Source organism: Prionailurus viverrinus, chromosome C1, assembly GCF_022837055.1.
Source record: "Prionailurus viverrinus isolate Anna chromosome C1, UM_Priviv_1.0, whole genome shotgun sequence".
NCBI lineage: Eukaryota > Metazoa > Chordata > Mammalia > Carnivora > Felidae > Prionailurus > Prionailurus viverrinus.
This window is the reverse complement of record NC_062568.1, coordinates 201982065-202006188: the sequence shown is the minus strand read 5'-3', so window position 1 is coordinate 202006188 and position 24124 is coordinate 201982065. Positions and strand designations below refer to the sequence as shown.

The window sequence follows — 24124 nt, the reverse complement described above, 5'->3', positions numbered from 1 at the left end:
GGAAAGAAAAAGAATCCCAAACAGGGACATCAGGCTTGTTCCTATAACCCTGGAATAGTGAGCTGAGCCGAAATCAAGAGTTGGACACTTAGCCAATTGAGCCAGCCAGGCGCTCCTAGTGTTATTATTAAAAAAAAAAAAATTTTTTTTTAATGTTCATTTATTTTTGAGAGAGAGAGAGAGAGACAGAGTGCGAGCAGGAGAGGGGCAGAGAGAGAGGGAGACACAGAATCGGAAGCAGGCTCCAGGCTCCGAGCTGTCAGCACAGAGCCTGACCAGTGCTCGAACCCACGTATCGTGAGATCATGACCTGAGCCAAAGTGGGACACTCAACTGACTGAGCCACCCAGGCGCTCCGCCCCTGGTGTTATTTTTAAAGAAGAAAGATGAGAAATTCAGGCCATGGTTTGGGACTGTAAACTCAGGAACATTCTAGTAAAAACAACAAAACAAAAAATCCCCCAAAACCTTGGAAAACTTTCAAATGAGTCTGTAGAGAACCTTGTTTTCAACATAAAAAGCCAGCACAAAAAACTGGAGTCCCCTAGAGTCACCTGTTGGTGCGCGTGACATGGGCGGCTCAAAGCCGCACCTAGATCTGGGAGGCCCTGCCCCCTGGGCCCCACCTTCTTTCTCCCACTGGAGGGCAGAGGTTGGTGGGGATGGCTCAGAGTGGGGTGACCCCCATGTCAGGGGACATAGGCAAGGACAGTGGCTGTTCTTTGGGGCAGAGACATTGTATAAGGTCATCATAGGAGGTGTTCAGATCTTTTGGGGCAAGACTGGGAGCCTCCTGGCTCTGTGGGCCCCGAAAGCAGAAGTAAGGCTAGTGACTAAGGCCAGTGAGATTTCAGCCACATGGGGTGGAACTTTCTGAGAGCACGGGAATTCTTGCCAGATGGCCAACAGCCCTTTCCAGGCGGACTGCCCTTTACGGTATATGATACTAACTTACACTGTCGTCTTTGATCTTCACCATGAGCCTGGAAACCCGGGCGAGGTAGCCTGTGGGGTTCCTTGCAGTTCTAGGCATCAGAGGTCCCACCTCTTAAGACTCTCCCTCCTCAGGCCAAATTCAGGCCGTACACATGCTTTTAGGCCCACATAGTATTTTCAAGAAGGTGGAATCGGTTGCCATCATTCAAAAATGGAAAGGATGTCCCAGAAAGTCCAGACTTGTAGGTCTGCTTGAGGGGCTGGAAGAGCTGGCACATTGGCCCGCCTTCCTGCCAGGAAGGTCACCTGAGTAGTGGCTGCCCCCGCAGTCCCCAGTCTATCCCCGCCTCCAGGCAGGCCTCCCTAACCTGCCCCACACCAGCTTTCTGTTTCAGGATGTCTCTTGAAAAACAGGCTTCAGGCCAGCCGTGGCACCTGCTCTGCACTTGGGAGGGGTCTTCTCCTGTCCCCTCCTTTGGCCCCCTTGTCTGTAACCAAGGGCTTTCTCTTGCTCGCACACCTGTGCACCTGTCAGGGGTGGGGGGTGCGAGGAGACCTGGCTGGGCAGGAGGAAATCCCTCTCTTCAGCATCACTGTTCTCTTCAGCTCTGTCCCCGATGGGACCCAGGCAGTAAGGGGCCAGGGTCACTGGCTGGAGGTCGGGAAGACCTGTTTGGTGTTGGACAAGGAGCAGAAGGCTCTGAGCCTCAGTTTCTGTACCTGTCAAGTGGGGGCATTTTTGAGACGTGTGGGACGTGGTGGCGGTGTGGTGGCCACGCACTGCGCCTGCCTCGAGCTAGGGCCCCCCCCCCCCCCCCCCGCCCCACCTTGGACAATCTCCGGTGATTTTCCTCTTGCCGTCCATCCCCTGGGGAAAAGCAGAATTGAAACTGGGCGCGCCCCAAACGGAACCCTGCCGGCTGTTTCAAAATGTGCCTGCTCAGGACCCTCCACAGGGGGGTTTGTGCAACATCCGCTCTTCTTTTCTTTTCATCTGCCTTAGGGGCAGGGGCGTGGTTTCCAGAAGCCCAGGGGACTTTCCTTCCAAGGTTCGGGTCGTGGCGCTCTTGGCAACCTTCTGGGGGGCCTGCTGTCCTCGGGCTTCCAGTCTTGTTTCCATGTGCTGGCGGCAGCTTGATGGAGGAGGTAGTGACACAGGGGAGCCCAGCCTTAGCCGTTACGCGGGGACTCCCGAGGGACCCCTGAGTCCCTTTTGTGTCGCTGCCCAGGCTGGGGATGGCTTCCTCCTTTGGGGACGGGGATGGCCTCAGGGGCTGCGGAGCCCGCGAAACGGGAAGTGGGAGACTTAGGGCCACGTGCAGTGCCCAACATGCAAAGGGCATTGGTGCCGTTCAGGCTTTGGCGTTGATCGGAAAACATGGTTCTGTGGAGAATGACAGGCTGTTCTCTCCGGGGGGGCGGGGAGGCTTTGGGTGATCTGCCCTTTCCCAGCAGGGGTGAGGAGGGAGGGGAGGATGACTCTTGTCATCGGAGTCATGGGTTTTGGGAATGAATTTTGCTGAATACTCTCCTTCTCTCTGGGGAAAAAAAAAAAAATCCTTGTCAGTAAAAAGATGTTTTCCCGGTGGGTCCCTGGGCAGGACGGTGGTCCCGGTGCGGGCAGGGGGTTCTTGGTGCCCAGCCTGAGATTGGCAAAGGCCTGCTGAGGTGCTTGAGGCTCGAAGGTCTCCGGCCTCCTCGGAGGGTCGCCTCATTGGACGACAGATCTGTGCCAACCCCCTCGTGAGGCAAGGCTGGCCCAGGCCGTTCGGTTCAGGGTGCAGGGCTGAGACCTCTTCCAGGCTGGGAGTCTTCCCTGAGGGAGGCCACACCTCCTCAAGGTGGGGGGGGGGAGGGAGGAGGAGACTGTCACACAGCACGGTCGCGGGGATGGCAGTGCCCCAGTCTGTGGAGTGCCCTCGTGCAGGGCCAGCCTCTCGGGCGCGTGACCGGTGACAGGGCCCCACGCTTAGCCTGATGTTCTGCTGTCACTGTCATGAAATTCTTAGTAACATCTGAGTGGGGACTGCGTGATCACCTCGCACGGGGCTCTGCAAATTTACATAGCTGCCCCCCGCCCCCCGTCACGCGTCACCTTGGTGATCTGAGCGGTAGATCAGCGCCCCACTTGACGGCTGAGGAAGCCGGGGTGTGGGGAGGTGAAGCGACCTGCCAGAGGGCTTTGTAGCTGGGGAGCGGGGAGCCAGGGCGGGAGTGCAAGTCTGCGCCTCTGGAGCCTGTGTCGCTGCTGGTGGCCGCCGCGGGGGGGGGGGGGGTGGGGGGGAGGCTGCCAGGACCGGTCACCCCCGAGAAGGGGTGCTGGCTGTGGGCAAGGTGGGCGGTCAGAGAACCCAGCGTGTGGTCCCCTGGCCTCCTCCCCGGTGCCCCCCGCGCCGGTCCCCTTCGTGCACAGCGAGGGGACCCTGGCCCGCTGGTGCATTGGCGTCCCTGTCGCAGCCGGTGTGTGTTGTGGGTGTTGACTTTGCTCTGTCCCCCTCCCGCAGCTACTGACCTCGGGTCAGCGGCAGCTGCTCCTATGTGAGACGCTGACAGAGACCGTGTACGGTGACCGTGGGCAGCTGATCAAGTCCAAGGAGCGTAGGGTGTTCCTACTCAATGACATGCTGGTCTGTGCCAACATCAACTTCAAGTAAGTGGGTCTGGGCCGTGGCCACTCTCTAGGGACCCCCTCCTGCTGTGTCCCAGTTCCCAGACCGGCCTCTCTGTGATGGGGTGCCCTCTGGGCTCGGCTTAGGTCTCAGACATTCCAGCTTCCTCTCCCAGCCCTCTCGGCCTGCTCTTTCCCCGGTCCCCGGAGCTGGGGAGCGTATGGAAGGGTCATCTGGGCCAACCCCCGGCCTTTGGGCCAACAGCTGTCCATTTGTACGTACTGGTCTGTTCTGGAACTCTGCTGTTGGTAACTGAACAGCCTCCTGAGTTTCAGCCACGTTGCAATTCAAGAAATTCCCCCCACTCCGCTGCCCAGGGCATTGTCTCCCCTACAGAGCCTGGCTGCCTCCTTCTGAGTCAGAGGTGGTGGAAATGCCCAGAGCGGGGCTTCCAGACTGTGCCGGAAAGAATCAGAGCCTGGACAGGGTGAGGGCGATTGTGCCCCGTGGGTTGCGTTAGACCTCCAGAAATTTCTTATTAGGCTCGCACCGGGAGTTCGCACAAGGACCGAGACATTTGACTTCTCTGGAAAAGTTGAGGCTCCAGCATTCTGGGCCTACACTGCCTGGGCCACTGGGGCCTGGAGCTGGGCCACGTGGCCCCCTTCCTGGGGAGGAGTCTCCACCTGGCCCACTTTACTCACTTGTGTCCCCTGCCTGGCCCTGTACGTGTCAGGGATTGTGACGGAGTGAGCTCCAGCTGTGTGACCCGTCCAGCTGTGACTCTTATCCACTCAAGCAGAGGAGGCTCTTTGCTCTCAGTATTTTATAACACTTTGACCAACATCAGGGCAACACCAGCATGGCAACGATCACTGAGGTCCAGAGGGAAATCGCCTGTACTCCAATGTGAATCCCTGCCCGACTCTCTTACTGCCCGCCCGGTGGAGCGCACGTGGGGTGGGGGACGCCTGAGGGGACTCACGTAGGCTCTGTACCTGGTGCAGGCACAGCCACGGAGCGGATTTGGGGACGGTCCCCATGCTTGGGGCTCACGCGCCCTGGAACGGGAGCAAGTGGGGCTGTCCTGGGACTCCCATCACCCTCCAGCCACCCATCCATCCATCCGTTAATCCATCAGATACTTCCTGGGTCCTTGCTTTATGCCAGTTCACGGGTCTGGAGGAGAGCCGGTACTGGAGGAGAGCGGACTTGGACAGAGAAGCTTCTGTTCTAGATCAGTGTGGGTGGTGCTTACGGCTGCCTCATCCATTCCCTCCCTCCCGCTCTCCCTCACTCACTCAAGCCCTGTGATTTTGAAGGCACCATAGCCGATGAACACCTGCTCTGCCCTCCTGTGGCTCAGGGACTAGCCTGGTATGAGCTGTGACGGGGATGCTGGTGGCCCACTGTGGCAGGGAGCGTGTGGGGGGGATTCGGCATGAGTCACATGACCTCTCTGAGCGTCAGTGTCCTTGTCTGGAATAATACGAGCTTCCAGCAGGGCCACTGTGGCAATCACGGGTGACTAGAGGCTGGTGCCCAGCTCAGGGAGAAGGCCCCCCTGTGATCCCCGATGCCCACACCCGGCCCCGCTGTCTCAGTCCCCTAGAAGTCACTCACTAACGGTAATGACCTTCCCTTCTGTCTTGTCTTTTTTCTCAGGCCTGCCAACCACAGGTAGGGGTTTGGGCGCTCGGGGCCTTGGGGCATGTGATTCTGGATCTGGGCTGGGGCCTGGGCACCCCGGTGCTTTGGCCTCATCGGCGGGTCCCTGCTCTGCCTCGCTTGGTTCTGGCCTGAGGTCTTACGCTTGTCGCGAGGTGCCTGGCTGAGCTGGTGTGCCCTGGGCTGGCCCTGGGCCTGGGGTGCCGCGGGCCCTGCAGGGCTTCCTCTGTGTCCTGGCAGGGGCCAGCTGGAGATCAGCAGCCTGGTGCCCCTGGGGCCCAAGTACGTGGTCAAGTGGAACACAGCACTGCCCCAGGTGCAGGTGGTGGAGGTGGGCCAGGATGGCAGCTCCTACGACAAGGACAACGTGCTCATCCAGCATGCAGGCACCAAGAAGGCCTCTGCCGCAGGCCAGGCCCAGAGTGAGTACCCGCCCCGCTGCCGCCCAGGCCTGGGGGCCCTGTCTGGGGACCCCAGAATGACGGGCCACTCGGCCAAGAGGCCCTTGCTGGTTTGCACGCTGCATACCCACGACCCACCTGAGCACGCGCGTCCTGCAGGCACGTCCTGCTGCGCGAGGGATGGCTGCTGGTCCCCGCCCCCGCCCACCCCGCCCCTACCCCCTCCAGCACGTCTGTGCCCATTCGAGCACTCGTGTGTCGTGCCCGGCGGGACTTGCACCACTACCTGGCCACTGCCTGCCTCCTCCGGGACCTCGGCGGCTGTCCCTTCTCTTTGTGCCTCAGTTTGCCACTCCGTGCGGGGAAGGGCCCAGGTGACACTCACTGAGGCCCCTACATCCTCAGGGACAGGCTCGGGGCCCAAGGAGATCGAGAACGCAGAGTGTGGCCGGCAGCCTCCCAGCCCCGCGCCCCCAGCCGTCTCCATGGTGGCTTCCGTCCCTCCCTGCACCTCTGTGCCCTTCCTGTCCGTCCTCCACCCACCCCCGGAGCTGGCTCTTGCGATGCAGATCCGATCTGTGTGTGTCCCCCTCTGCTCCCAACCCACCCATGGCTTGTCATTGCTCTCAGGGTAAAGTCCCAGGTCCTCGCGGGCTCCGTGCACCCCTCCTTTGGGCGCCTGTCCACCCCGCCCTCCCTGGGCCAGCCACACCGGGCCTCTGGGTTCCTGAGGGGCAGAGACCCCTCCGGCCACAGGGCCTTCTCCCAGGCTCTGCCTGCAGAATCTTCTGCCGTTGTATTTTGGCCTAGTCTGCCCTTCCTCCTCTTAGCTCAGATAGCACCTCTGCAGAGAAGCCTTTTCTGATTCCCTTGGATGGGCAGGTCCCCTTGTCCCCTGCTCCCAGGGCCTGTTAATTTTTTTTTTTAAATTTTTTAAAATGTTTATTTGTTTTTGAGAGAGAGAGAGAGAGCGAGTGGGGAGGAACAGAGAGAGAGGGAGACAGAGTCCGAAGCGGGCTCCAGGCTCCGAGCTGTCAGCACAGAGCCTGACGCGGGGCTCAAACTCACAAACTGTGAGATGATGACCAGAGCCGACTGAGCCGCCCAGGCGCCCCTCTCGGGGCCCGGTTTTATGGTCACCATCACTAGTGACGGTTCTGCTGCAGCCCTCGCCCCAGAGCCTGGTGTGCGATGGGGGTTAAGGCATGTTTGTCGAATGAGTGAAGGGGGCCTCGCTGCAGGGCTGGCAGAGAGGAGCTGTGCCTGAGGCACCTTCCACAGGCAGGAGGCTGCTCGGCCCGACTCTGTCCCGTGCCTGACCCCGGAGGTGGCCTCACTGGACTGCCAGCAATTCTGGAAACTTTGAGGGAGCGATTGCATCATGCGCTCTTGCCCTAGGAGGGCTGGGCTGCAGAGTCGCGCCTGCTCCCAGATTTGTGCCTCTTCCCCTGGGTTTTGTGAGCAGGAAGGCTGTTTTGCGGTTCACAGAAGCCCCCGGCGAGGGGCTCATCGGCCCCATTTGTCTTCCTCTGAGGTGCCTTTACCCCAGCTCGACTCCACCTTACCGCTACTACTCTGGGGCCCCCCCTTCGTGACTTGTCCGTGGCCACATTTCTCAAACTAGAGTCATCCACGGCCAGACTCCCTGAAAGAGGGGGAAAAAAAAAGAATTCTTGCTGAAGCCTCATCGGCCTCGACTGATTTTTTTTTATTACGTTGCTATTCAAATAGGTGCACATATAAGGCTAGCTCTAATAAGCTCCTTATGCTCATATGTCCCTTGAACAACCATAAAGCCAAAACGAAATCACAAATGGAATAAAAATGAAGCCTCAAAACAATGAAATTCAAATTAACAGCGTGAACGTGATGGATGATGTTGTTTTGCTGGAACCAAATCGCTCACGCCGTGGGCGTGGCCCTCTTCTGGGCCAGGTTCTTTTGGGTTTGTCCACACCTGCACGCACCCCAGGGCACGTAGACGGTGACCCGCACTCCCCACCGGCTCACCCGCCCAGGCCGCTGGCGAGTCTGTTCTTGCCTCTCTTTTGGCGTGAGTGCGTTACCTCCCTCCCCTGCACACCTCGCTTCTGCTCCGTCCCTGCCTGACCACTCACTACCAGAGTCCACAGGAGCCCTGACCCCACGCAGCAAAATGCGTTTTGAAAGTCACGGTATCCGAGTGACTCAGGATGTGCATCTGGTCTTTTTTTTTTTTTAAATTTTTAAAAAATGTGTTTATTTATTGATTTTGAGAGAGAGTGGGAGAGAGAGAGCGAGCGAGCAGGCCCCATGCTGTCAGCGCAGAGCCTGATGCGGGGCTCGAACCCGCGAACCGTGAGATCGTGACCTGGGCCGAAAGCAAGAGCCGGGCGCTTAACCGACTGAGCCACCCAGGCGCCCCATGGATGTGCATCTGTTTTCTTTCTTTCTTTTTTTTTTTTTAAATTTTTTTAACGTTTATTTATTTTTGAGACAGAGAGAGACAGAGCATGAACGGGGAGGGTCAGAGAGAGGGAGACACAGAATCTGAAACAGGCTCCAGGCTCTGAGCTGTCTGCACAGAGCCCGACGCGGGGCTCGAACTCACAGACCGTGAGATCATGACCTGAGCCGAAGTCGGCCGCTTAACCGACTGAGCCACCCAGGCGCCCCATGGATGTGCGTCTGTTTTCTAGATAGTCATCTAAACCCCCAGATAAGCCCTCCCCTGGGATTCCATAAGACCTCAGCTTGAGGAACCATGGCCTAGAGGCTACAGCCCACATTCCCTGTCTCCGCATTCAAGGATTTCCCCACGTGGCCCCAGTACTTACCACGTGTGTGTGATCACCAGAGGTCTGGACACCTTCACCGTCCCAGCACCCTGATGTCTTTCTCCCTAGTGCCTTCCATCATTGTTCTTAATTGCTGTTAATTGGCTGCTGCCCCTGTCCCCCGTCACTTGGTTCATAAGCTCCACGAGAGCAGGGACCCTATCTGTCTGCTTTGCAGCTACGTCACCGACACCTGCAAGAGAATCTGGGACCCAGTAGGTCCCCGGCACATCTTTGAACAACTTGCCCTTTCTGGGTTTCCTCCAGCCACAGTGCCTTTGTACGTGCCGTTCTCCTTTCTGGCCGTGCCCATTACATCCCCAGCCCCGTGAAGGTTCCTCACCGCTTGCAGGCACAATTGGGTCTTGATCTTCTGGCCTCCTGTGACCCTTTGAGTGTGGCCCGGACCCTAGGTGCTAAACCACCTGTGATGACATCTGTCCCCCTAGTAGACTAGGGACTCCACCGGGGCAAGAGCCTGGTAATGCTTCCTTCTGTGTCTCTAGCGCCATATCTCCGGGGTGACAGGTCTTCTCCTGTGCGGTGAGTGGACGCTTGGGTCCTTGTTGGCACCTTCTCCACCCCTGAAGTTGAGTTGGGTCTCTTCTCCGTCCAGATAAGGTGTATTTCGGCCCCCCGCGCCTCTTCCAGGAGCTGCAGGATCTGCAGAAGGACCTGGCTGTCGTAGAGCAGATAACCTTCCTCATCAGCACGCTGCACGGCACCTACCAGGTACACAGCACTGGCCCGGCTTCGTTGGGCTCCGGGCAGCGCCCAGACTCAGCAGGCAAAGTGGGAGAGGGCTCCTGTCTTAGCCCAGGCCCCAGGCATGCTCCTGGCTTCTGAATTCCCACAGGCAGCACGAGCGGCCAAAGCTCCCCGTGGCTCCCTGGAGGTCTGGTGTGCAGCCTCTGGTTTGGGCGGAGGTTCTGATTCGGATTGAGTGGGGGCTGGCTGCGTGGTGACGTTTTTCTTCTCTGCACGATGACTAGTCCATCTTGCAGCCCCTTCCTGGACCTCAGCCCGGGCTGGAGAAGAAGCCGGCTGGGGGGTTGTGTCCCTCTCAAAGGAGGGGTGCCAGGTGGGGTCTGAGCCCCGGGCTGGGGGAGCTTACTCGGGGTCTGCAGCGGGGAGCCGGTCACCCGCTATGGCTGAGCGGGTGGCCCCTGTCGAGCTCTCGGACCTCCCGGCTCCTGTCCCTCTGGGCACCCTGAATGCTGAGGGTCCTGTGTGGCTTTTGGGGAGCCGGCCGGCTGTGTGGTGACCTCACTGGCCTCCTCAACCCTAGAACCTGAACATGACCGTGGCTCAAGACTGGTGCCTGGCCCTGCAGAGGCTAATGCGGGTGAAGGAGGAGGAGATCCACTCGGCCAACAAGTGCCGTCTCAGGCTCCTGCTTCCTGGAAAACCTGACAAGTGAGATGGGGAGTGGACAGCGCGGAAAGGGGGGTGCTCCCGAGAGGCGGCACCTGGAGCCGATCTGCTCATCAGGGTGGTGACGGGTGACGGGTGTGTGCACAATGTGGGCCCTGCCCAGCACGGCACTTGGCGCGGAGCGGGTGCTCCTTGTGGAATGAATGCATGAACGAACGAATGAATGACGGATTCATACTTGGGCCCGTCCTCTGCTAGGAGACTGAGGACTCAGACCCTCTGCTGTCGGTTGGCTCTGTTTGTGCGGTGACCTTGTCACTCACTTCAGACTGTGCAGAGCCCCGGGACCGGGCCCTGGGTCTCCTCTTGGACCGAGGCTGGGTCTCCGGCCTCCCCCCGGATGCCCACACAGGCGCTGGGGCTCCCTAGACCCTCCGCTGATGTTTGTGGAATTGATGACAGATCTAGCAGAGGTGAGGAAAGGTATCTGAGCCCCATTTTGCAGATGAGGGTGGCGAGGCCCAAAGAGCTGTCGGATCGCCCCATGGCCACAGAGTAGGCGGTTGAGCCAGGCTCTGATGGGCTCTGGCTCTGAAGCCTGGGCTGGCACAATGAGGGGTCCACGGCCTGCGTTTGACCTCGAGGATGAGGGGACGGTGGGGGACAGAGGGTTCCAAGCACACTGGCTGCATGGAGAGGGAGCACTGTCGTTCGAGGGAGGGCCACCAGCCCAGGAGCCCAGGAGACGAGGCTCCAGGCTAGGGTCTCAGGGGCAGAGAGGCAGGGCCCTGAGCCGTAATCCCAATCTGCCACGCCCCTGCTGAGTGGCCTCTCGCAGCCCCTTCCTGCCCCCGCACCCCTTTCTCTGTGCGGAGTTGGTGACACTAGCCTTGCCTGCCTCCCGGGATGGCTCCTGGCGGAGAGCCTGCCCCAGAGGACTCTGAGGGCGCTGCTCCAAGGTGAGGGGACAGTGTTGTGACAACAGCGGCCCCTAGCTGCCCAAGCCTGGGCACAACCTCATTCATTCCCGGCTTCATTCACTCGTGCGTCCATTCCACAGATGTCTGCTGGATACCCACACTGTGCCCGGTCCGGGGAGTCCGAGAGGGCCCTTTCCTGCCTGCACGGGCTCCCGGTCGGACGTGCTCGTGTGTCTGACAGGGCCGTGGAGAGCTGACCGGGGAGCCCGGGCAGGGCAGGTGCTGGAGGCTGGGCTGCGGAACGCGGCCTGATCGCTTTGGGGAGGGACCTCCCTTCTGGGGCCACGGTGGGCGGAGGGACCCCTCCCCCAGGAGACCTCGGCTTTGCCGGCCGCCAGCCTTTCTGGCCACCCTTTGGTGCTCCGAGCAGAGTCAGTGCCACTGTGAGTGCGCGTGGTCGAGGGAAGAGCTGGGTGCTCGCTGTGGACACTCGCTCACGCTCGTCACCCTCTTGCCGCAGATCTGGCCGCCCCATCAGCTTCATGGTGGTCTTCATCACCCCCAACCCCCTGAGCAAGATCTCCTGGGTCAACAGGTTGCACCTGGCCAAGATTGGACTCCGTGAGTAAAGGCCCGGGGAGAGGGCCCAGGAGACAGGAATGCGGAGCCGGGAGGCCTGGGTGTGTGTGTGTGTGTGTGTGTGTGTGTGTGTGTGTGTGTGTGCGCGCGCGCGCGCGCACGCGTGCACGTGGGGGCGGGGGGCTTCTGAGTTGGAGGGAGGTCGTGCGGTGGAGAAATACCGGAGCCAGTTCTGAGCGCTGAGGCTTTGCCTCGTAACCCTGGACAAGCCACTGCTCCTCTCTGAGCCTCAGTTTCCCCATCTATCAAGTGATGGCAGTTCACCACATAAATGACCTGGGGGAGGGCGGTTGGAGCGTGGCTGCTGAGGGGGTTTCTTTTGGTGGAGGGGGGGTGACGAAAGTGTTCTAGAAGTAGGTAGTGGTGATGGTCGCTCCACTCTGAACGTGCTAGAAACCAGTGACGTCAACGCGAGAGAAGGGCGGTTTCGTGGTCACCCCCTTCTGTCTCAGTAAAGCTGCTACCAAAAGAAAAACGCCACACGGTGCGGGTGAGGTTAAACTGATTCTTAAGCGGGACCTCCTTGTGATCTAACCACGTAGGTAAATACCAGACATGTGTGGACAGCGTTTCCTCTGGGGCATTTTTCTGCGCATTTTACACACATCTCTTTCATTTCACACTGACGATGACCCTAGGAGGCAGGTCTGTCGTGATCCCCCTTTTAGTGGAGAGGGTTCTGAGGCCCAGAGAGGGCCAGTGACTTGCCCGAGCTCACCTAGAAGGAGGGGGCCGAGCTGGGGTTCAGACCCTGGGCCCTCGGCCCCCAGAGCCCAGTCTGGACCGTTGTCTCTCTGCCTTCCCACGTTGGAGAGTTTCTGTCTGCAAAACACATCTGTTAAGTTGTCATTACTTTCTTTGTCCTCGTTTTGAATTGACAAAAGGCCTGGGTCCTTGTCATTCAGCACTGCCATATCCTGTGACGCACTAGCATTCCTATTTGCTGCCTCCGGCCGGTAGCAGGCACATTTTTGTTGTTGTTGTTTGCTTTTTCATTGTTGGTTGTCGTTTCTAGTGATCTTTTTCTAGGCTTTGAAACATTTCTGGGAAGAGGTTAGGACCTTTGTCACTGGCTTTCATCAATTCAAAGATATTGAGTGAGGCTTTACTGTGAGTTTAGGCCTGGGGGGAAAGAGTGGTGATGAAAACTGAAAGATCTCTGCTGTCAAGGAAACTGTAATTTATGAGGGGCAGACAGATATTACACGAGGAGCAAATCAACAGGGGGAGGCGGTGCTGTTTAGGGGACACAGCTGGGCAGCATGACGGTCACCAAGCCTGGGGGCCAGGGCTGCCGTCAGGGAGGGCCTCTGAGGAGGTGGCATCCGAAGCTGAAGCAGTCTAGGCTTCAGAAGAGCAAGTGCAAAGGTCCTGTGGTGACCAGAGCTGATGAGTGATTGGGAGAGAAGCAGGCAGGTGGAAGAACGGGCCGCATTTCCGGAACACCAGGGCCAGGTGCGTGGAACTTAAACTCTGGATGGGACGGGCGGCTGTTCCTCGTGGCAGTGAGAGCTGGACAGCCCCCTGAACTGGGTTCCACTTGAGTGGATCACTCTGCCTGCTGGGCCCAGAGGGCATGTGGAGGCGGGAGGGAATGGGGAGGAGATGGTTGCTCTGGGGGAGCCAGTCCCTTCTTGGATCTGTTGCTGATGCGGCACAGGCCTCCGCTGGATGTTTCTGGGTAACCAGGAGGGCTGCGGAGGGAGGAGAGAGGATTTCAAGCAGAGCCAGCCCCGCTGTGGGAACGCTCGCCCCAGGAAGGCTGACGTGACTCCCCCGCAGGCCCGCGGAGCACTTTGGGAGCACTTTGGTCTCGGGCGCGCCTGAGCCGATTTTACACCTGCTCTAAAGGCGGGTCAGTCTCCTGCTGCTTTGCTGAGTGGGGCTTGGGCTTTGGCGTTGGAGGGAGACGGGCTGAACGGGGTGAGCCTCTCCTTTCTCGGCTGCCTGTGACGCTCGGCCGCTTTATCTCCACGCGGTTTCACTGCAGCAAAAGTTTTAATGGAAGGAGAGTCATTTGAAATCTTATTTGAAAGCCTGGGTTCCCCTGGGGCTTGAATAATTTGTTCCTTTTATTTTGCCAGTTTTTTTTTTTTTTTTTAATCTGCAGTGCCTGGTTGGGTGGGGTGGGGGATAATACGAGCCTGTTAGTAATAGAATATGTTAAAAACATTTATTCACAAAGGATGTGATTCCTTTAATTTTTCCCCCCTGTCTTCCTCTTTTCCTGACTACCACGTTGAGAAAGGAGAGGACCGGAATGGGGGTGCCTGGGATTCAGCGTGGGTGGGGGGGGGTCAGTTCTGCCCCTTGGGAGGAAAGGCCAGGGTGCCCGGGGCATCTGGGGACCCGTTTCACATCCCAGTGGGGCCCCCACTGTGCCGTGCGCTCTGGGGAAAGGCAGGCTCCCTCCTGGTAACTTGGACTAGAGCTCCCGTGGTCCTGTCCCCGCTTACATTTTGGGATCTTCAGTCCTTGTGAAATGGATCCGGGCTGCCTGGCTTTCATTTCCCAGTTCTGTCCCTTTACCAGCTCTGCGATCCTGGGCTGATGATTGAGCCTTCAGAGGCCTGTCTCCACCAGAAAGGGGGGATAAAGCCAGTGCCCTCACGGGGCTCTTGTGCATATTCAGGGAGGCCAGCACCTGGCACGTGGAAGAAACTCTGAGGACGGGGGGCACCTGCGTCGCCTAGACGGGGAAGTGACCGGGCTGAGGTCGCATACGATTCAGCACAGAACGGGGGTGGGACACCTTCCCACCCTCTGCCAATTAGTTTCCTATTCATGAAGGCTCCAGAAAAGAGCTGGGACCTCTTTCCCCCAGAGGAGGGAGAGGCGTGGCTGAGGGCTTCTGGTTCCACCTTCCCATGTCCCCTCACCTGAAGCCCTCCAAGTGCTGTATTCCTGGCTTTTCCACCCCACGGACCCCTGGGGCCTCTCCTACCACAGTCCTTATTCTCCCCTTCCCAGAGGACCCGGGCTGGGCAGGCTGCCGGCTGCCGCCAGGTTCTCAGGGTACATCCTCGAAGGCACGGCCTGGGCCCCCACTCCTCGCTGCGTCTGACTTGGTTAATTTTCCAGCCCTCGTCCTCACGGATAGAACCTATAATTTATGAGGGGCAGACAGATATTACACGAGGGGCAAATCAACAGGGGGAGACGGTGCTGCTTAGGGGACACAGCTGGGCGGCATGACGGTCACCGAGCCTGGGGGCCAGGGCTGCCGTCAGGGAGGGCCTCTGAGGAGGTGACATCCAAAGCCGAAGCAGTCTAGGCTTCAGAAGAGCAAGTGCAAAGGTCCTGTGGTGACCAGAGCTGATGAGTGATTGGGAGAGAAGCAGGCAGGTGGAAGAACGGGCCGCATTTCCGGAACACCAGGGCCAGGTGCGTGGAACTTAAACTCTGGATGGAACGGGCGGCTGTTCCTCGTGGCAGTGAGAGCTGGACAGCATCCCGATCTGGTTTCTACCCGGCCTCTGTTCCACCTGACTGCGAGCCAGTGAAGGATCCTGAGCATGGCCCAGGCCGCGTGCTGAACTCTCATCTCCACTAACCCTCAACCAGTGCAGAGGCGGGCGCCGGGACCTGCCCCAGCCCTCGGGTCTGCCCTCTGGAGGGGTATTAGCCCAGCTGGCTGACCACGGCCATTCACCTGGCCTCTCGGGGCACCAGTGTCTCTCCGTCTCCACGATGGGGGGTATTGGGAAAAGAGGGGTGCCGAGGTCCCACCGGCCCCCCACGTCCGTGACTGCAGCCAGCGGCATCTCCGTGGCACCGGGGGCATGAGAGGGCCTCGAGGGCAGCCTCGGATTTGGAAAGTAGAGAAGGGTGGTCCGGCCTGTCCCCCTGGGGCTAGTGGTGGCAGGATAGGCACAGCGCTGGGAGTGAGCGCAGGAAGGCTTTGGGGGCAGGTTGGGGTAGAGAAGCAGGGCGGGGCCGGGGGCTCAGCATGGTGGAGGCGGGGTGGCCGCCCTCGAGCATACCTACCCGTAGACTCCTCCCTCGGGGACAGTGATCTCCGTGCGCTTCATTTCCTGCGGGCCTGGCACATGCCAGGCATCAAATCCTTTCTTCCCAGCGCTCACGATGACACTGAATGGCTGGAGGCATTTCCCCCGTCCTCCAGATGAGGCCACAGACTCAGAGAGGTTAAGTGTCTGCTCTGTGTCGCACAGCGAGCTGGAGGCGGCTGGGGGATCTGCCAGGGGCTTCCTGGCAGAGTCGGCCTCCGGCCGCGGGTGGGGTTGTGAGGTGGGGGGAGTGGAAAGGGACGTGGCCTCCAGCCCCGGAGCTCCCCCCCCCCCCCCGCTGCGCCCTGGGGTGCTCTCGTGTTCGGTGGGTGCCGACAAACAGAGCTGGGCTCTAAATAAGCCCCCACTTAATGTCAGTTGGAACTCGAGGCCTTGCCGATGCCGCCAGTTCTTAATGTCACTTATCCCGAGCGGGCTCTCAATTTTCGACCGCAACAGCCTTCTAATTTGGTCTCAGCCGCTCTGGTTTTGTGACAGGAACAATGGCAGTGGCAGATGGGGAGCAACGCGATCGCAGGCAGGGAAGGCACCATCTGGAAGGAGAAGGTCAGATCATTAAAAAAATATATAATAATAAATTGCCGGGACTCGGTGGGCCGTGGGCGTGGGGGGAAGGGTTGATGTTCACAGGCTGGGCTCCCGGAAGGAGCTGGAGCTCCGGGGGGGTGGGGGGCGGTCGGTTTGAGCGGCCTGCAGGGCTCTCGTGGGGCCTGGGCGGGGGGCTGCGTGACCGTAAGCTCCCTGAGAGCAGGGCGGACTCGAGTCCCATCTATCTTCGTTTGTCGCCGGCCGGGGGCTTGTCCAGGACGCCGTGTGGTGATGTCCCCTGCCGAGGCGGAGGCGGCTGCCCCGCAGGGCGGGCCGTCTGGGCTGTCACACCCCGTGCTGCGGGCCCAGGCAGGGTGCCCCCGCCGGTCGGTCCCCTGCCTCCTGGGCCCCGCGTTGGGCTTCTCCTCCTGGCCTCCGGTCCCCTCTGGGGTAGGAGGGGGACGCAATCACCGACCAGTCCCGGCGGCCCCAAGGACGAAACGAAGCCTCACGCGGGGCAGAGCCTTGTAAACCGTGCCGTGTGGTGCACGTTGGCACTGTTGTGAGGGTGCCTGGGCCGTGCCGTAGTTGGCCTTTCTGTGGTGGCCTCGTCTCTTCAGTGACGGGATCCGGCTTCGTTGGACTCTGCCTCCAGGAGCCAGTGGGGCGGAGGGCTGGCGCCTCTGGCGAAGCAGGTTGTGCACGTGGTGATGCCCGACATTTACGGATGTCTTGGACGAGCATCGTCACCTGCCACCTCGTCCCAGCTGCTCTCGCCGTGACCCACACGGAGACGCCACCTTTCTGTGGTGGCGGTGGCATTTTTAAAAGCCACTTTATTGAGGTACGACTGACATACCTCACACAGAACACAGGCGTAGTTGGGGAGCCCGTGGGCACACATGCGCACAAACACGCATACACTCATGCACGCACACCCACTCACACACACTTATGTAGGTACACACCCACGCACACACGTGCATGCACACGTGCACGCACACCCACACCTACACTTACGCAGGTACACACGCATGCACACAGACTTGTGCACACACTCGTGCACACACACTCCCACACACACTCATGCACATGCTCCCGCACACACACTCCCACGCACACACACTCATGCACACACACACTCCTATACACACTTCCGCACACACACTTATGTAGGTACACTCACACATGCATGCACACCCACACCTACGGAGGTATACACGCATGCACACAGACTTGTGCACACACTCATGCACACACATGCATGCACACACACACTCCCACACACACTCCCGCGCACACACTTATGTAGGTACACACGCATGCACACACGCACACCCCCCCACACTTATGGAGGTACACACACATGCACACAGACTTGTGCACACACGCATGCACACACACACGTGCACGCACGCATGCACACACATTTATGCACACAGAGGAAAAAAGAGGCAAGTTAGTAAAAGCGCCAGAAACTGTGTTAAGGGCCACGACAGACCAAGGGCTGAGATGGCAGGTGATGGAGGGGCAGGGGACGGTGATGGTCACTTAGGGCTGCTCCCAGAAGGTGATAGGAGGGGAGGAGCCAGGCCTGGAGGGCAGAGGACAGCTTTCCAGGTGGAGGGAACATCCTGGGCCTAAGTTGCTGAGGAGAGCCTAGGGCAGTGGAGCCTGTGACCGAGGGAGGAGGCTGGGAGGGAAGGAGTGTCCTCACAGTTCTGGAAGGGCTGGATTTTACTCCCAAGTGGATGGGACTCGATGGATGCGGGAATGGCAAGGTCCAGTGGAAGTTCAGTGGGATGGCTCTGGCTGTCGTGGGGGGGAACGACTGTAGGGGACAGTAGTGAGCACGGGATGCCCGTCTGGCTGGTGGGCCCTGTGGGGCTGAGCTGACCCTTGCTTGGCCGGTCTAGGGTGGGCCCGGGTTCCAGCTTCCTCCTTGCCACTGAGTGGACTCGTGGGTGGGGATGGCCGCCGTCACAACCCTTCTGCGGAAGACCTCTCCTCCCAGGCCCGAAGCTCAGCCTGCTGGCATTGCATTCAGTGGCCCCTGTCCCCTGGGGCACCCTGTCCTGTGCCTCTGGCTCTCCCTCTCCAGGGCAGAGGTACCTGCTGGCTGTCCAGGGTCGGTGATACCCACGGGCCTCAGCGGGGGGCTGGTTGCTGGGAGATGGCATTTGTGTCGGACAGACCCAGGTCCCCACCTGGACTCTGCCACCAGGCCATGCACGTGACCTAGCCCGTTACCTAATCCCCAAGGGTCGGTCTCAGCGTCGTTGCCCTTAAAGCGAACATCGTGATCCTGATTGTGCTCGATTGTTGTGAAAGCGAGGCCTGGGAACGTGTCTGTAGCACCGTGCCCCTGCTGTCCCCACGTGGGGTGCAAAGAAGGCTGGGCTCCTGTGCAGGGAGAGTTCCACCTGCTTGCTCACGCCCCCCCCCCCACCACCCCCGCTTTTCATTCACCCCATCCGTCCGTGCTCGCGGAGTATTCCAGCACGCTGGGTGCCAGGGAGACCGTGGCAAACAAGACAGACCAGGTCTTGCTGCCTCGAGGTCACATTCCAGAGACCTAAGGAGACAGACCATAAACCAGGAAACAGACAAAATGATTTTAGATTGAGGTGAGGCGATGCGGGAAATAAGATGTGGTCTTTAGAACCGGTTTCCGAGAGAGGGGCCCATCGTAGGCAGGGTGGTCAGGGAGGACTTATTGGAGGTGGTGCCGTGTGAGGGAGCCCTGACCCATGGGGAGGAGACGTGGCAGGGTGTAGTTTGGCAGATGTGAGTGCAGTGGTGTCCGGATGTGAGTCCAGGGTCGGGGCCTCAGTGTCCAGCTGGCCTGGGGACTTGGAGGCAGATGACCACCCGGGACTCAGGGTAGGTCTCAAAGGAAGCAGGAGGGAGTCATCCTCTTGACTGTCATCCTCAGAGTCAGGTGGAGAGCGGCATGGCTGCATCATCTTTCAGCCTGTTTGGGGGGCCATCTCCCACCTCTAGAAGCATGTCCGGAAGCTCTCAGTGAAGGCAGCAGGGCCTGGGGACTGTGCTCAGTGTCACATGCTTTTTGAAACTCTTTCTCGTCTCCAGGACCCAAGCCTTAGGTTCCCCGACTCGCTGCTCGGGACCCACAGCCATGACCATGGAGTGAGGTCACCTTTCCTCTTGGCTGGGCCGGCGTGGGGCTGGGGGCGGCCCCCTGGGCTTTGCGGGGCTCTGACCGGCTTGACCCACCTCCTTCCTCTTGCTGTAGGGGAGGAGAACCAGCCGGGCTGGCTGTGTCCGGATGAGGACAAGAAAAGCAGAGCCCCGTTCTGGTGCCCCATCCTGGCCTGCTGCATTCCTGCCTTCTCCCCCCGGGGCCTCAGCCTGCAGGTGAGTGTGGAACGGATCTCGCCGAGCCCACCACGAAGGTGGCTCCTGGGGGAACCAGAGTTTCCAGGATGTGCCCACCGCTGGAGAGGGCCCGGCTGCAGTCCCGGCTTCCCCACCTCTCGCTGACGGAGTCGGTCAAGACCTTTTGTTGCTCTAGGAGCCCGCTTTCCCACCAAAGAGGATAGACGCCTTCTGTGGGTCAAGTGAATGGAAAAATTCCATGGTTTTGAGCTAACGAATAGCAGTGATCTCATCAGTTGATGGTGCGACTCCAGCTAGGAAGATAGGCCGGAATATGCCCAAGGGGCTCTGCCAGACCGTGGGTTGGACCCTTTATGAGGCCGCCAGCCGGGAGCTGGTCTCTGGCTGCAGCCGCCACGCCTCCATTTGTCAAGCACCTACTGTATTCCGCCCCCCGCCCCCGCTTTGCCTCCACTCTCTTGTTTTAATAAGATCCCCATGCATAGATGTTTCTAGATTAGTTTCACGGGTTAGGAAACTAAGGCACAGATAGGCGGCGTGAGTTTCTAAAAACACAGCCAGTAGTGATGGGTCCAGGAATTGGAACCTCGCTTCGCCTGATTCCAGCCCCCGTGTTCTTAACCACCGGGACGCTTGCTCCACTGGCTTCCGTCCCCGATGTCCTGGCCATCTGGAGTGATCCCTGCCCGTCCTCTTCCCTGGGTGAGGGGGTCATGTGAGCTTTGGGGAGCGGGAGCAGGCTTGGGACCTCGGCCCAGATACATAAGCCCCAAGAGACAAGCTCATTGGGGTGTAGACTGGGGCACGAAGCATACATGCCCTTGAGATGTCCGTTCATTCATTCACTCATTCACTCATTCTTTTGTCTGTTCTGTACATAATTTTTGAGCACCTGCTGTGTGCCAGGCCCTTTGCTGGACGCTGGGTATATGGTGGTGACCAACACATACAAGGGCCCCACCCTCCTGTGGCTTTTAACCTGGAGACAGACAGCGGCTCCCCGGCTAACACAGGGAAACGCAGAAGAGTGATGTGTGTTATAGAGGAAATAAGTCAGCTGTGATGGATACAGAGGTGGGGCCCCATGACGAGGGGGCAGGGAGGGTCTCATGGAGGAGGTGGCTTTTAAACTGAGACCTGAACGGCAAGCAGGCTGCAGTCCCTTGAGGGCCCAGGGGAAGGATATGCCAAACAGACAGGGCAGCCCAGAGGAACAGTCTGGGCAGCTGCAGCTCGGGGAGCCGGGCAGAGAGGCTGGCGATGAAGTCTTATGTGGGCACAGTGGGCCAGCCAGCTTCCCTGGCTCGTCAGGTTTGGTTTTCGTTCTCAGGACAGTGAAACCCCAAGGATGGCTCCACACAGGGGAGCGGCACGATCTGATGTACATTTTGGAAAGATCGTCTGGTTCCTCTGGCTGTTGTGAACTGTGGCTCCTGAAGGGGGCAAGAGACAGACCGATATGGACCTTGGCAGCCGGGGCGGGGGGGGGGGGGGGTGTCCCGCCAAGCTGTGGCAGGACATGGTACAGGTGGAGGTAGGGCCGGACTAGGGCAAGGGGAGTGAGAACTCACCTTATCCTAATTCTCAAGGTAATACTTACAAAGTCAAATCAGCAAATTGTGACCTTGGCTTGGCTGCATTTATTGGGTGAGTGACAGGCGGGGATTAGGGTGAGGCACAGTCGTGCCAGGGCAGAGACCGTTGCTGTCTTTATTTCAGGCTCACTGATTGTTCACCGTGGGTTTTTTGGCATTAATTTTTATTACCCCAAACTGTGTTATATATAATATTCCCTTCGACGTGGGAGTGTGTCGGCCCCACTCTCCCCTGTCTTGTCCTGGTCCCAGAGGGGGCAGTGGGCAGGGGACACGGGGACACATTTGGGGAGTGTGCCGGCATAGGGCTGGCTGATCTGATGAGGGTTTAGAGGGCGGCCGCGGGGGCAGGAGGGACGTGACGGGTCTTGGGCTTGTGTACCCGCAAGTGGTGTCGGGAGATGGGGGTGTGTTCCCCGTGCCACAGCCTGATTTAGGGGCGCAGTGAGAGAGACGGGTGAGCTTCCCAGTGCTGCTGGGGGGGCAGCGGCCGGGGCAGCGGCAGCGACAATATGGTGGCAAGCCCTTTCGCGAGGCATCTGTGCCCGGCTCTGTTCGAGGCACTTCTCCACGGCTAACTCTGGTCCCCCCAGCTGCCCTCAGAGGCAGGGCTTGCCCACGCCCACCGGGGAAGGCGAGTTCTCTTGACTCGTGCCCCATCCTGCTTTTCTTGCCTCTCACGGCCTTGGCTGATGTTCTCCCTGGCGTCGGTCCCCCCACCAAACATTTCTGGCGGGGGGCGGGGGGGGAAGGACAGACGCTGTTCATTTCTATACGGCTTGGGGAAGTCGGCCTTTGTAGGCCTTTATTGATTGATTGATTATTTATTGATTCATGGGGAGGCCCTGCTGAGTCTTGTGAGCTCTTTCCTAGCATGGCGGGCGTTCTCACGTACCTTTCGGGCCAGGCAGGGGTGGGGCAGGGTCCACCCTGCCCGTGGCTCATCTGGTCCTAGGACTCCGGAGAAGGCTGATCTGGGGTGACTTCCAACCCCCCTTCCCCTTTCCCCAACTGCCAGGGCTCAGGCTATTCATGGGTAGTAAAGTCTGAGACAAGCTGCAGCTCCCAGGGCCCCCCTGAAAGAAACCCCCACCTGTCTGGGGAGCCATCATCCGCCTCATACTCCTTATGTGGAGCCCTCAGGGCCTGGGGGTGTGTAGGCCGGGGAGCATCCTTAGCCCCCTCCAAGCCCCCCACCTGCCACCTCCCGAAGAGCCCCCTGCGGGAGCGAAGAGAACCCCCAGTGAATCTCCGGGGGCGGCGAGCCTGTGGAGCTCCTGAGGGACATACCAGAATCTGCGTGTGCCCATCTGCTGGGTCCCGAGACACCACTCCCGCTCCGCCTGCACCTGCCTCCCACCCCGGACCGGGCAGATGCGCCCCATCAGCTCTGTGCAGGCGGCCAGATGAAATAGGGGCCCGGAGCGCCAGGGCCTTGTCCAACCCGCGTGGCAACAGATGTGAGCCTATTGGCCGCTGTCTGGGCCTCCTGGCCCGCCGCCTCTCTCCAGGATTCGGGCTCTGTGGCTGGCCTCCTGGGAGCCCAGGACTCAGTCTGCCTTCCGGGAAAATGCTCGCTGGCCCCAGCCCCCTCCCAGCGTGGACGAGGTCCGTGCTATGTCCTGCCAGCTGGATGAGGGCGTGCGTGGGGTTCTCCCCGTCAAAGGAGCAGGGACATGGGGGCTGAAGGAAGGAGCGTTTCTCCTCTCAGTGCCGACGGGTGGCTGGGGCCCAGGCTGGGCCACACCAAGACCTCCCTCGAGGGGACATCATTGGGGCACAGCCGTCCCTGGGCCTGAGCTCCAGCCGAGTGATGCTGGGAATGCCACCTTGGCCGGCAGCGTGCTTCACGCCGAGCACTGGCAGGCCTGTCACGGGGAGTGTGTGCAGAGTTCAAGAGATGGAAGCAAAGATCCAAGGACATTTAGGGCCCCACGGGTGTCCGTTCTGGAGGGTTTCCGAAGGCGTCACGGCCGCGGGGTCACCCCGGTGGCACCCATCCAGGCTGGGGGCCTGTCCCTGGAGGGTTCAGTGCAAAGGTGTCCCCACCGTTAGCTGCAGCCTTACCTGGGGGCAGGGGCTTGGGGAGAGGGGTGGGGGTGCCCCCCTGCACTGAGGTGCTCTAGGATGTAGCCTCTCAGGGGGGCCGGGGCTGCGGCCCCGACCTGCAGAGGGTCTGTTCCAGGCTCGCTTAGGCCTCAGCGTGCTGGCCGAGAGCCTCTGTCCTGGCCATCGTTAGCCAGGACTCCCCTGCCTCCCAGCCCTGCCCCAGCCCTCCCCTCCTGGCCTGGGCCTGCCTGTGAGGTAAGGTGATGCACAGGAGGTTGTTGGTAAGCAGCAGCGGCCGCTGCTTTTTTGTCTGCCTCTCCAGTCCCCACGACCATCCTGATGAGATGTCAGGGCCTCCGTGAGCGTGACGAACTGGCCTGTGGGGTCACCAGCTGGTAGCGGCTGAGCTGGGACCAGAGCCCAGGCTGGCTGCCTCCACGGCCCGTCTCCTTCCCCAGCCCCGAGCCGCTCTCCACTGTGCTGCGCGGGGCACCGTGGTTTGGGAGAGCTGGCTTCTTGGCACAGGTGGGACTTCTGGGTCCGGGGCCTTGCCCGTCCAACGAGCCGTTTGAGTTTTTGCCACCACTTTGGACCTGGACTCTATTTGGCTGACTTCCGGGCCCCCTGGAGTTGCCATGGAAACGTCTGAGCCTGGGCTGTGGTTGCCCCGTGCCCGTCTGTGAGGACGGGAGCAGCAGCCTGGCAGGGGGGTGCTGGGCGGCCTCAGCTGGGTGTGGCCTACCAGGAAGCAAAACGACTGGGGAGCAGGGGCCTGAGGGGGCCCGGGGCCCCGGGGGCCGGGGCAAGGGAAATCTCTAGAGCTCCCAGCTGTGCAGAGGTGGGAGCTGGCGACTGCCCAGGCCTCCAGTAGGGCGGCCTGGCCTCTGGGTAGAATTAACCAGAGCGGGAAGGGCATTGGGCAGGGAGCTGGAACTCTGAATTCCAGCCCTGACTCTGCTGCTAACGTGCTATGTGACCTTGAGCCAGTCATGTGCCTCCCATGCCCACCCCCTGAGCTTCAGTGTGCTGACTTCTGAATGAGGGGACTGGATGAGGCGACCTCTTTGGGCTTCCTCACCTTTAACCGTGGGACATCTTGTTCGAACATCCCAACAGGGCCGGGGCGGGCCGGGGCCTTCACCACCAGCAGAGGGCAGCACTTGCCCAGCAAAGGTCCCGTGGTGGCCGCGTTGCAGGT

General features: G+C 59.9%; 1 protein-coding gene across 10 annotated transcripts in view; it reads left to right on the top strand.

Moving 5' to 3' along the window:
* Window positions 1-24124, top strand: part of ARHGEF10L (Rho guanine nucleotide exchange factor 10 like) — a 158506-nt gene that overhangs the window by 93383 nt on the left and 40999 nt on the right. For 7 of the 10 annotated variants that reach the window (XM_047869947.1, XM_047869945.1, XM_047869944.1 and 4 more), the window contains 7 exons: window positions 3441-3586; window positions 5211-5225; window positions 5454-5635; window positions 9047-9162; window positions 9719-9846; window positions 11245-11345; window positions 19179-19300. In XM_047869947.1, coding sequence (XP_047725903.1) covers window positions 3441-3586; window positions 5211-5225; window positions 5454-5635; window positions 9047-9162; window positions 9719-9846; window positions 11245-11345; window positions 19179-19300 — 810 coding nt within the window. The remainder of the gene's footprint in view (window positions 1-3440; window positions 3587-5210; window positions 5226-5453; window positions 5636-9046; window positions 9163-9718; window positions 9847-11244; window positions 11346-19178; window positions 19301-24124) is intronic. The other 3 variants (XM_047869946.1, XM_047869950.1, XM_047869952.1) reach the window with 1 other exon arrangement.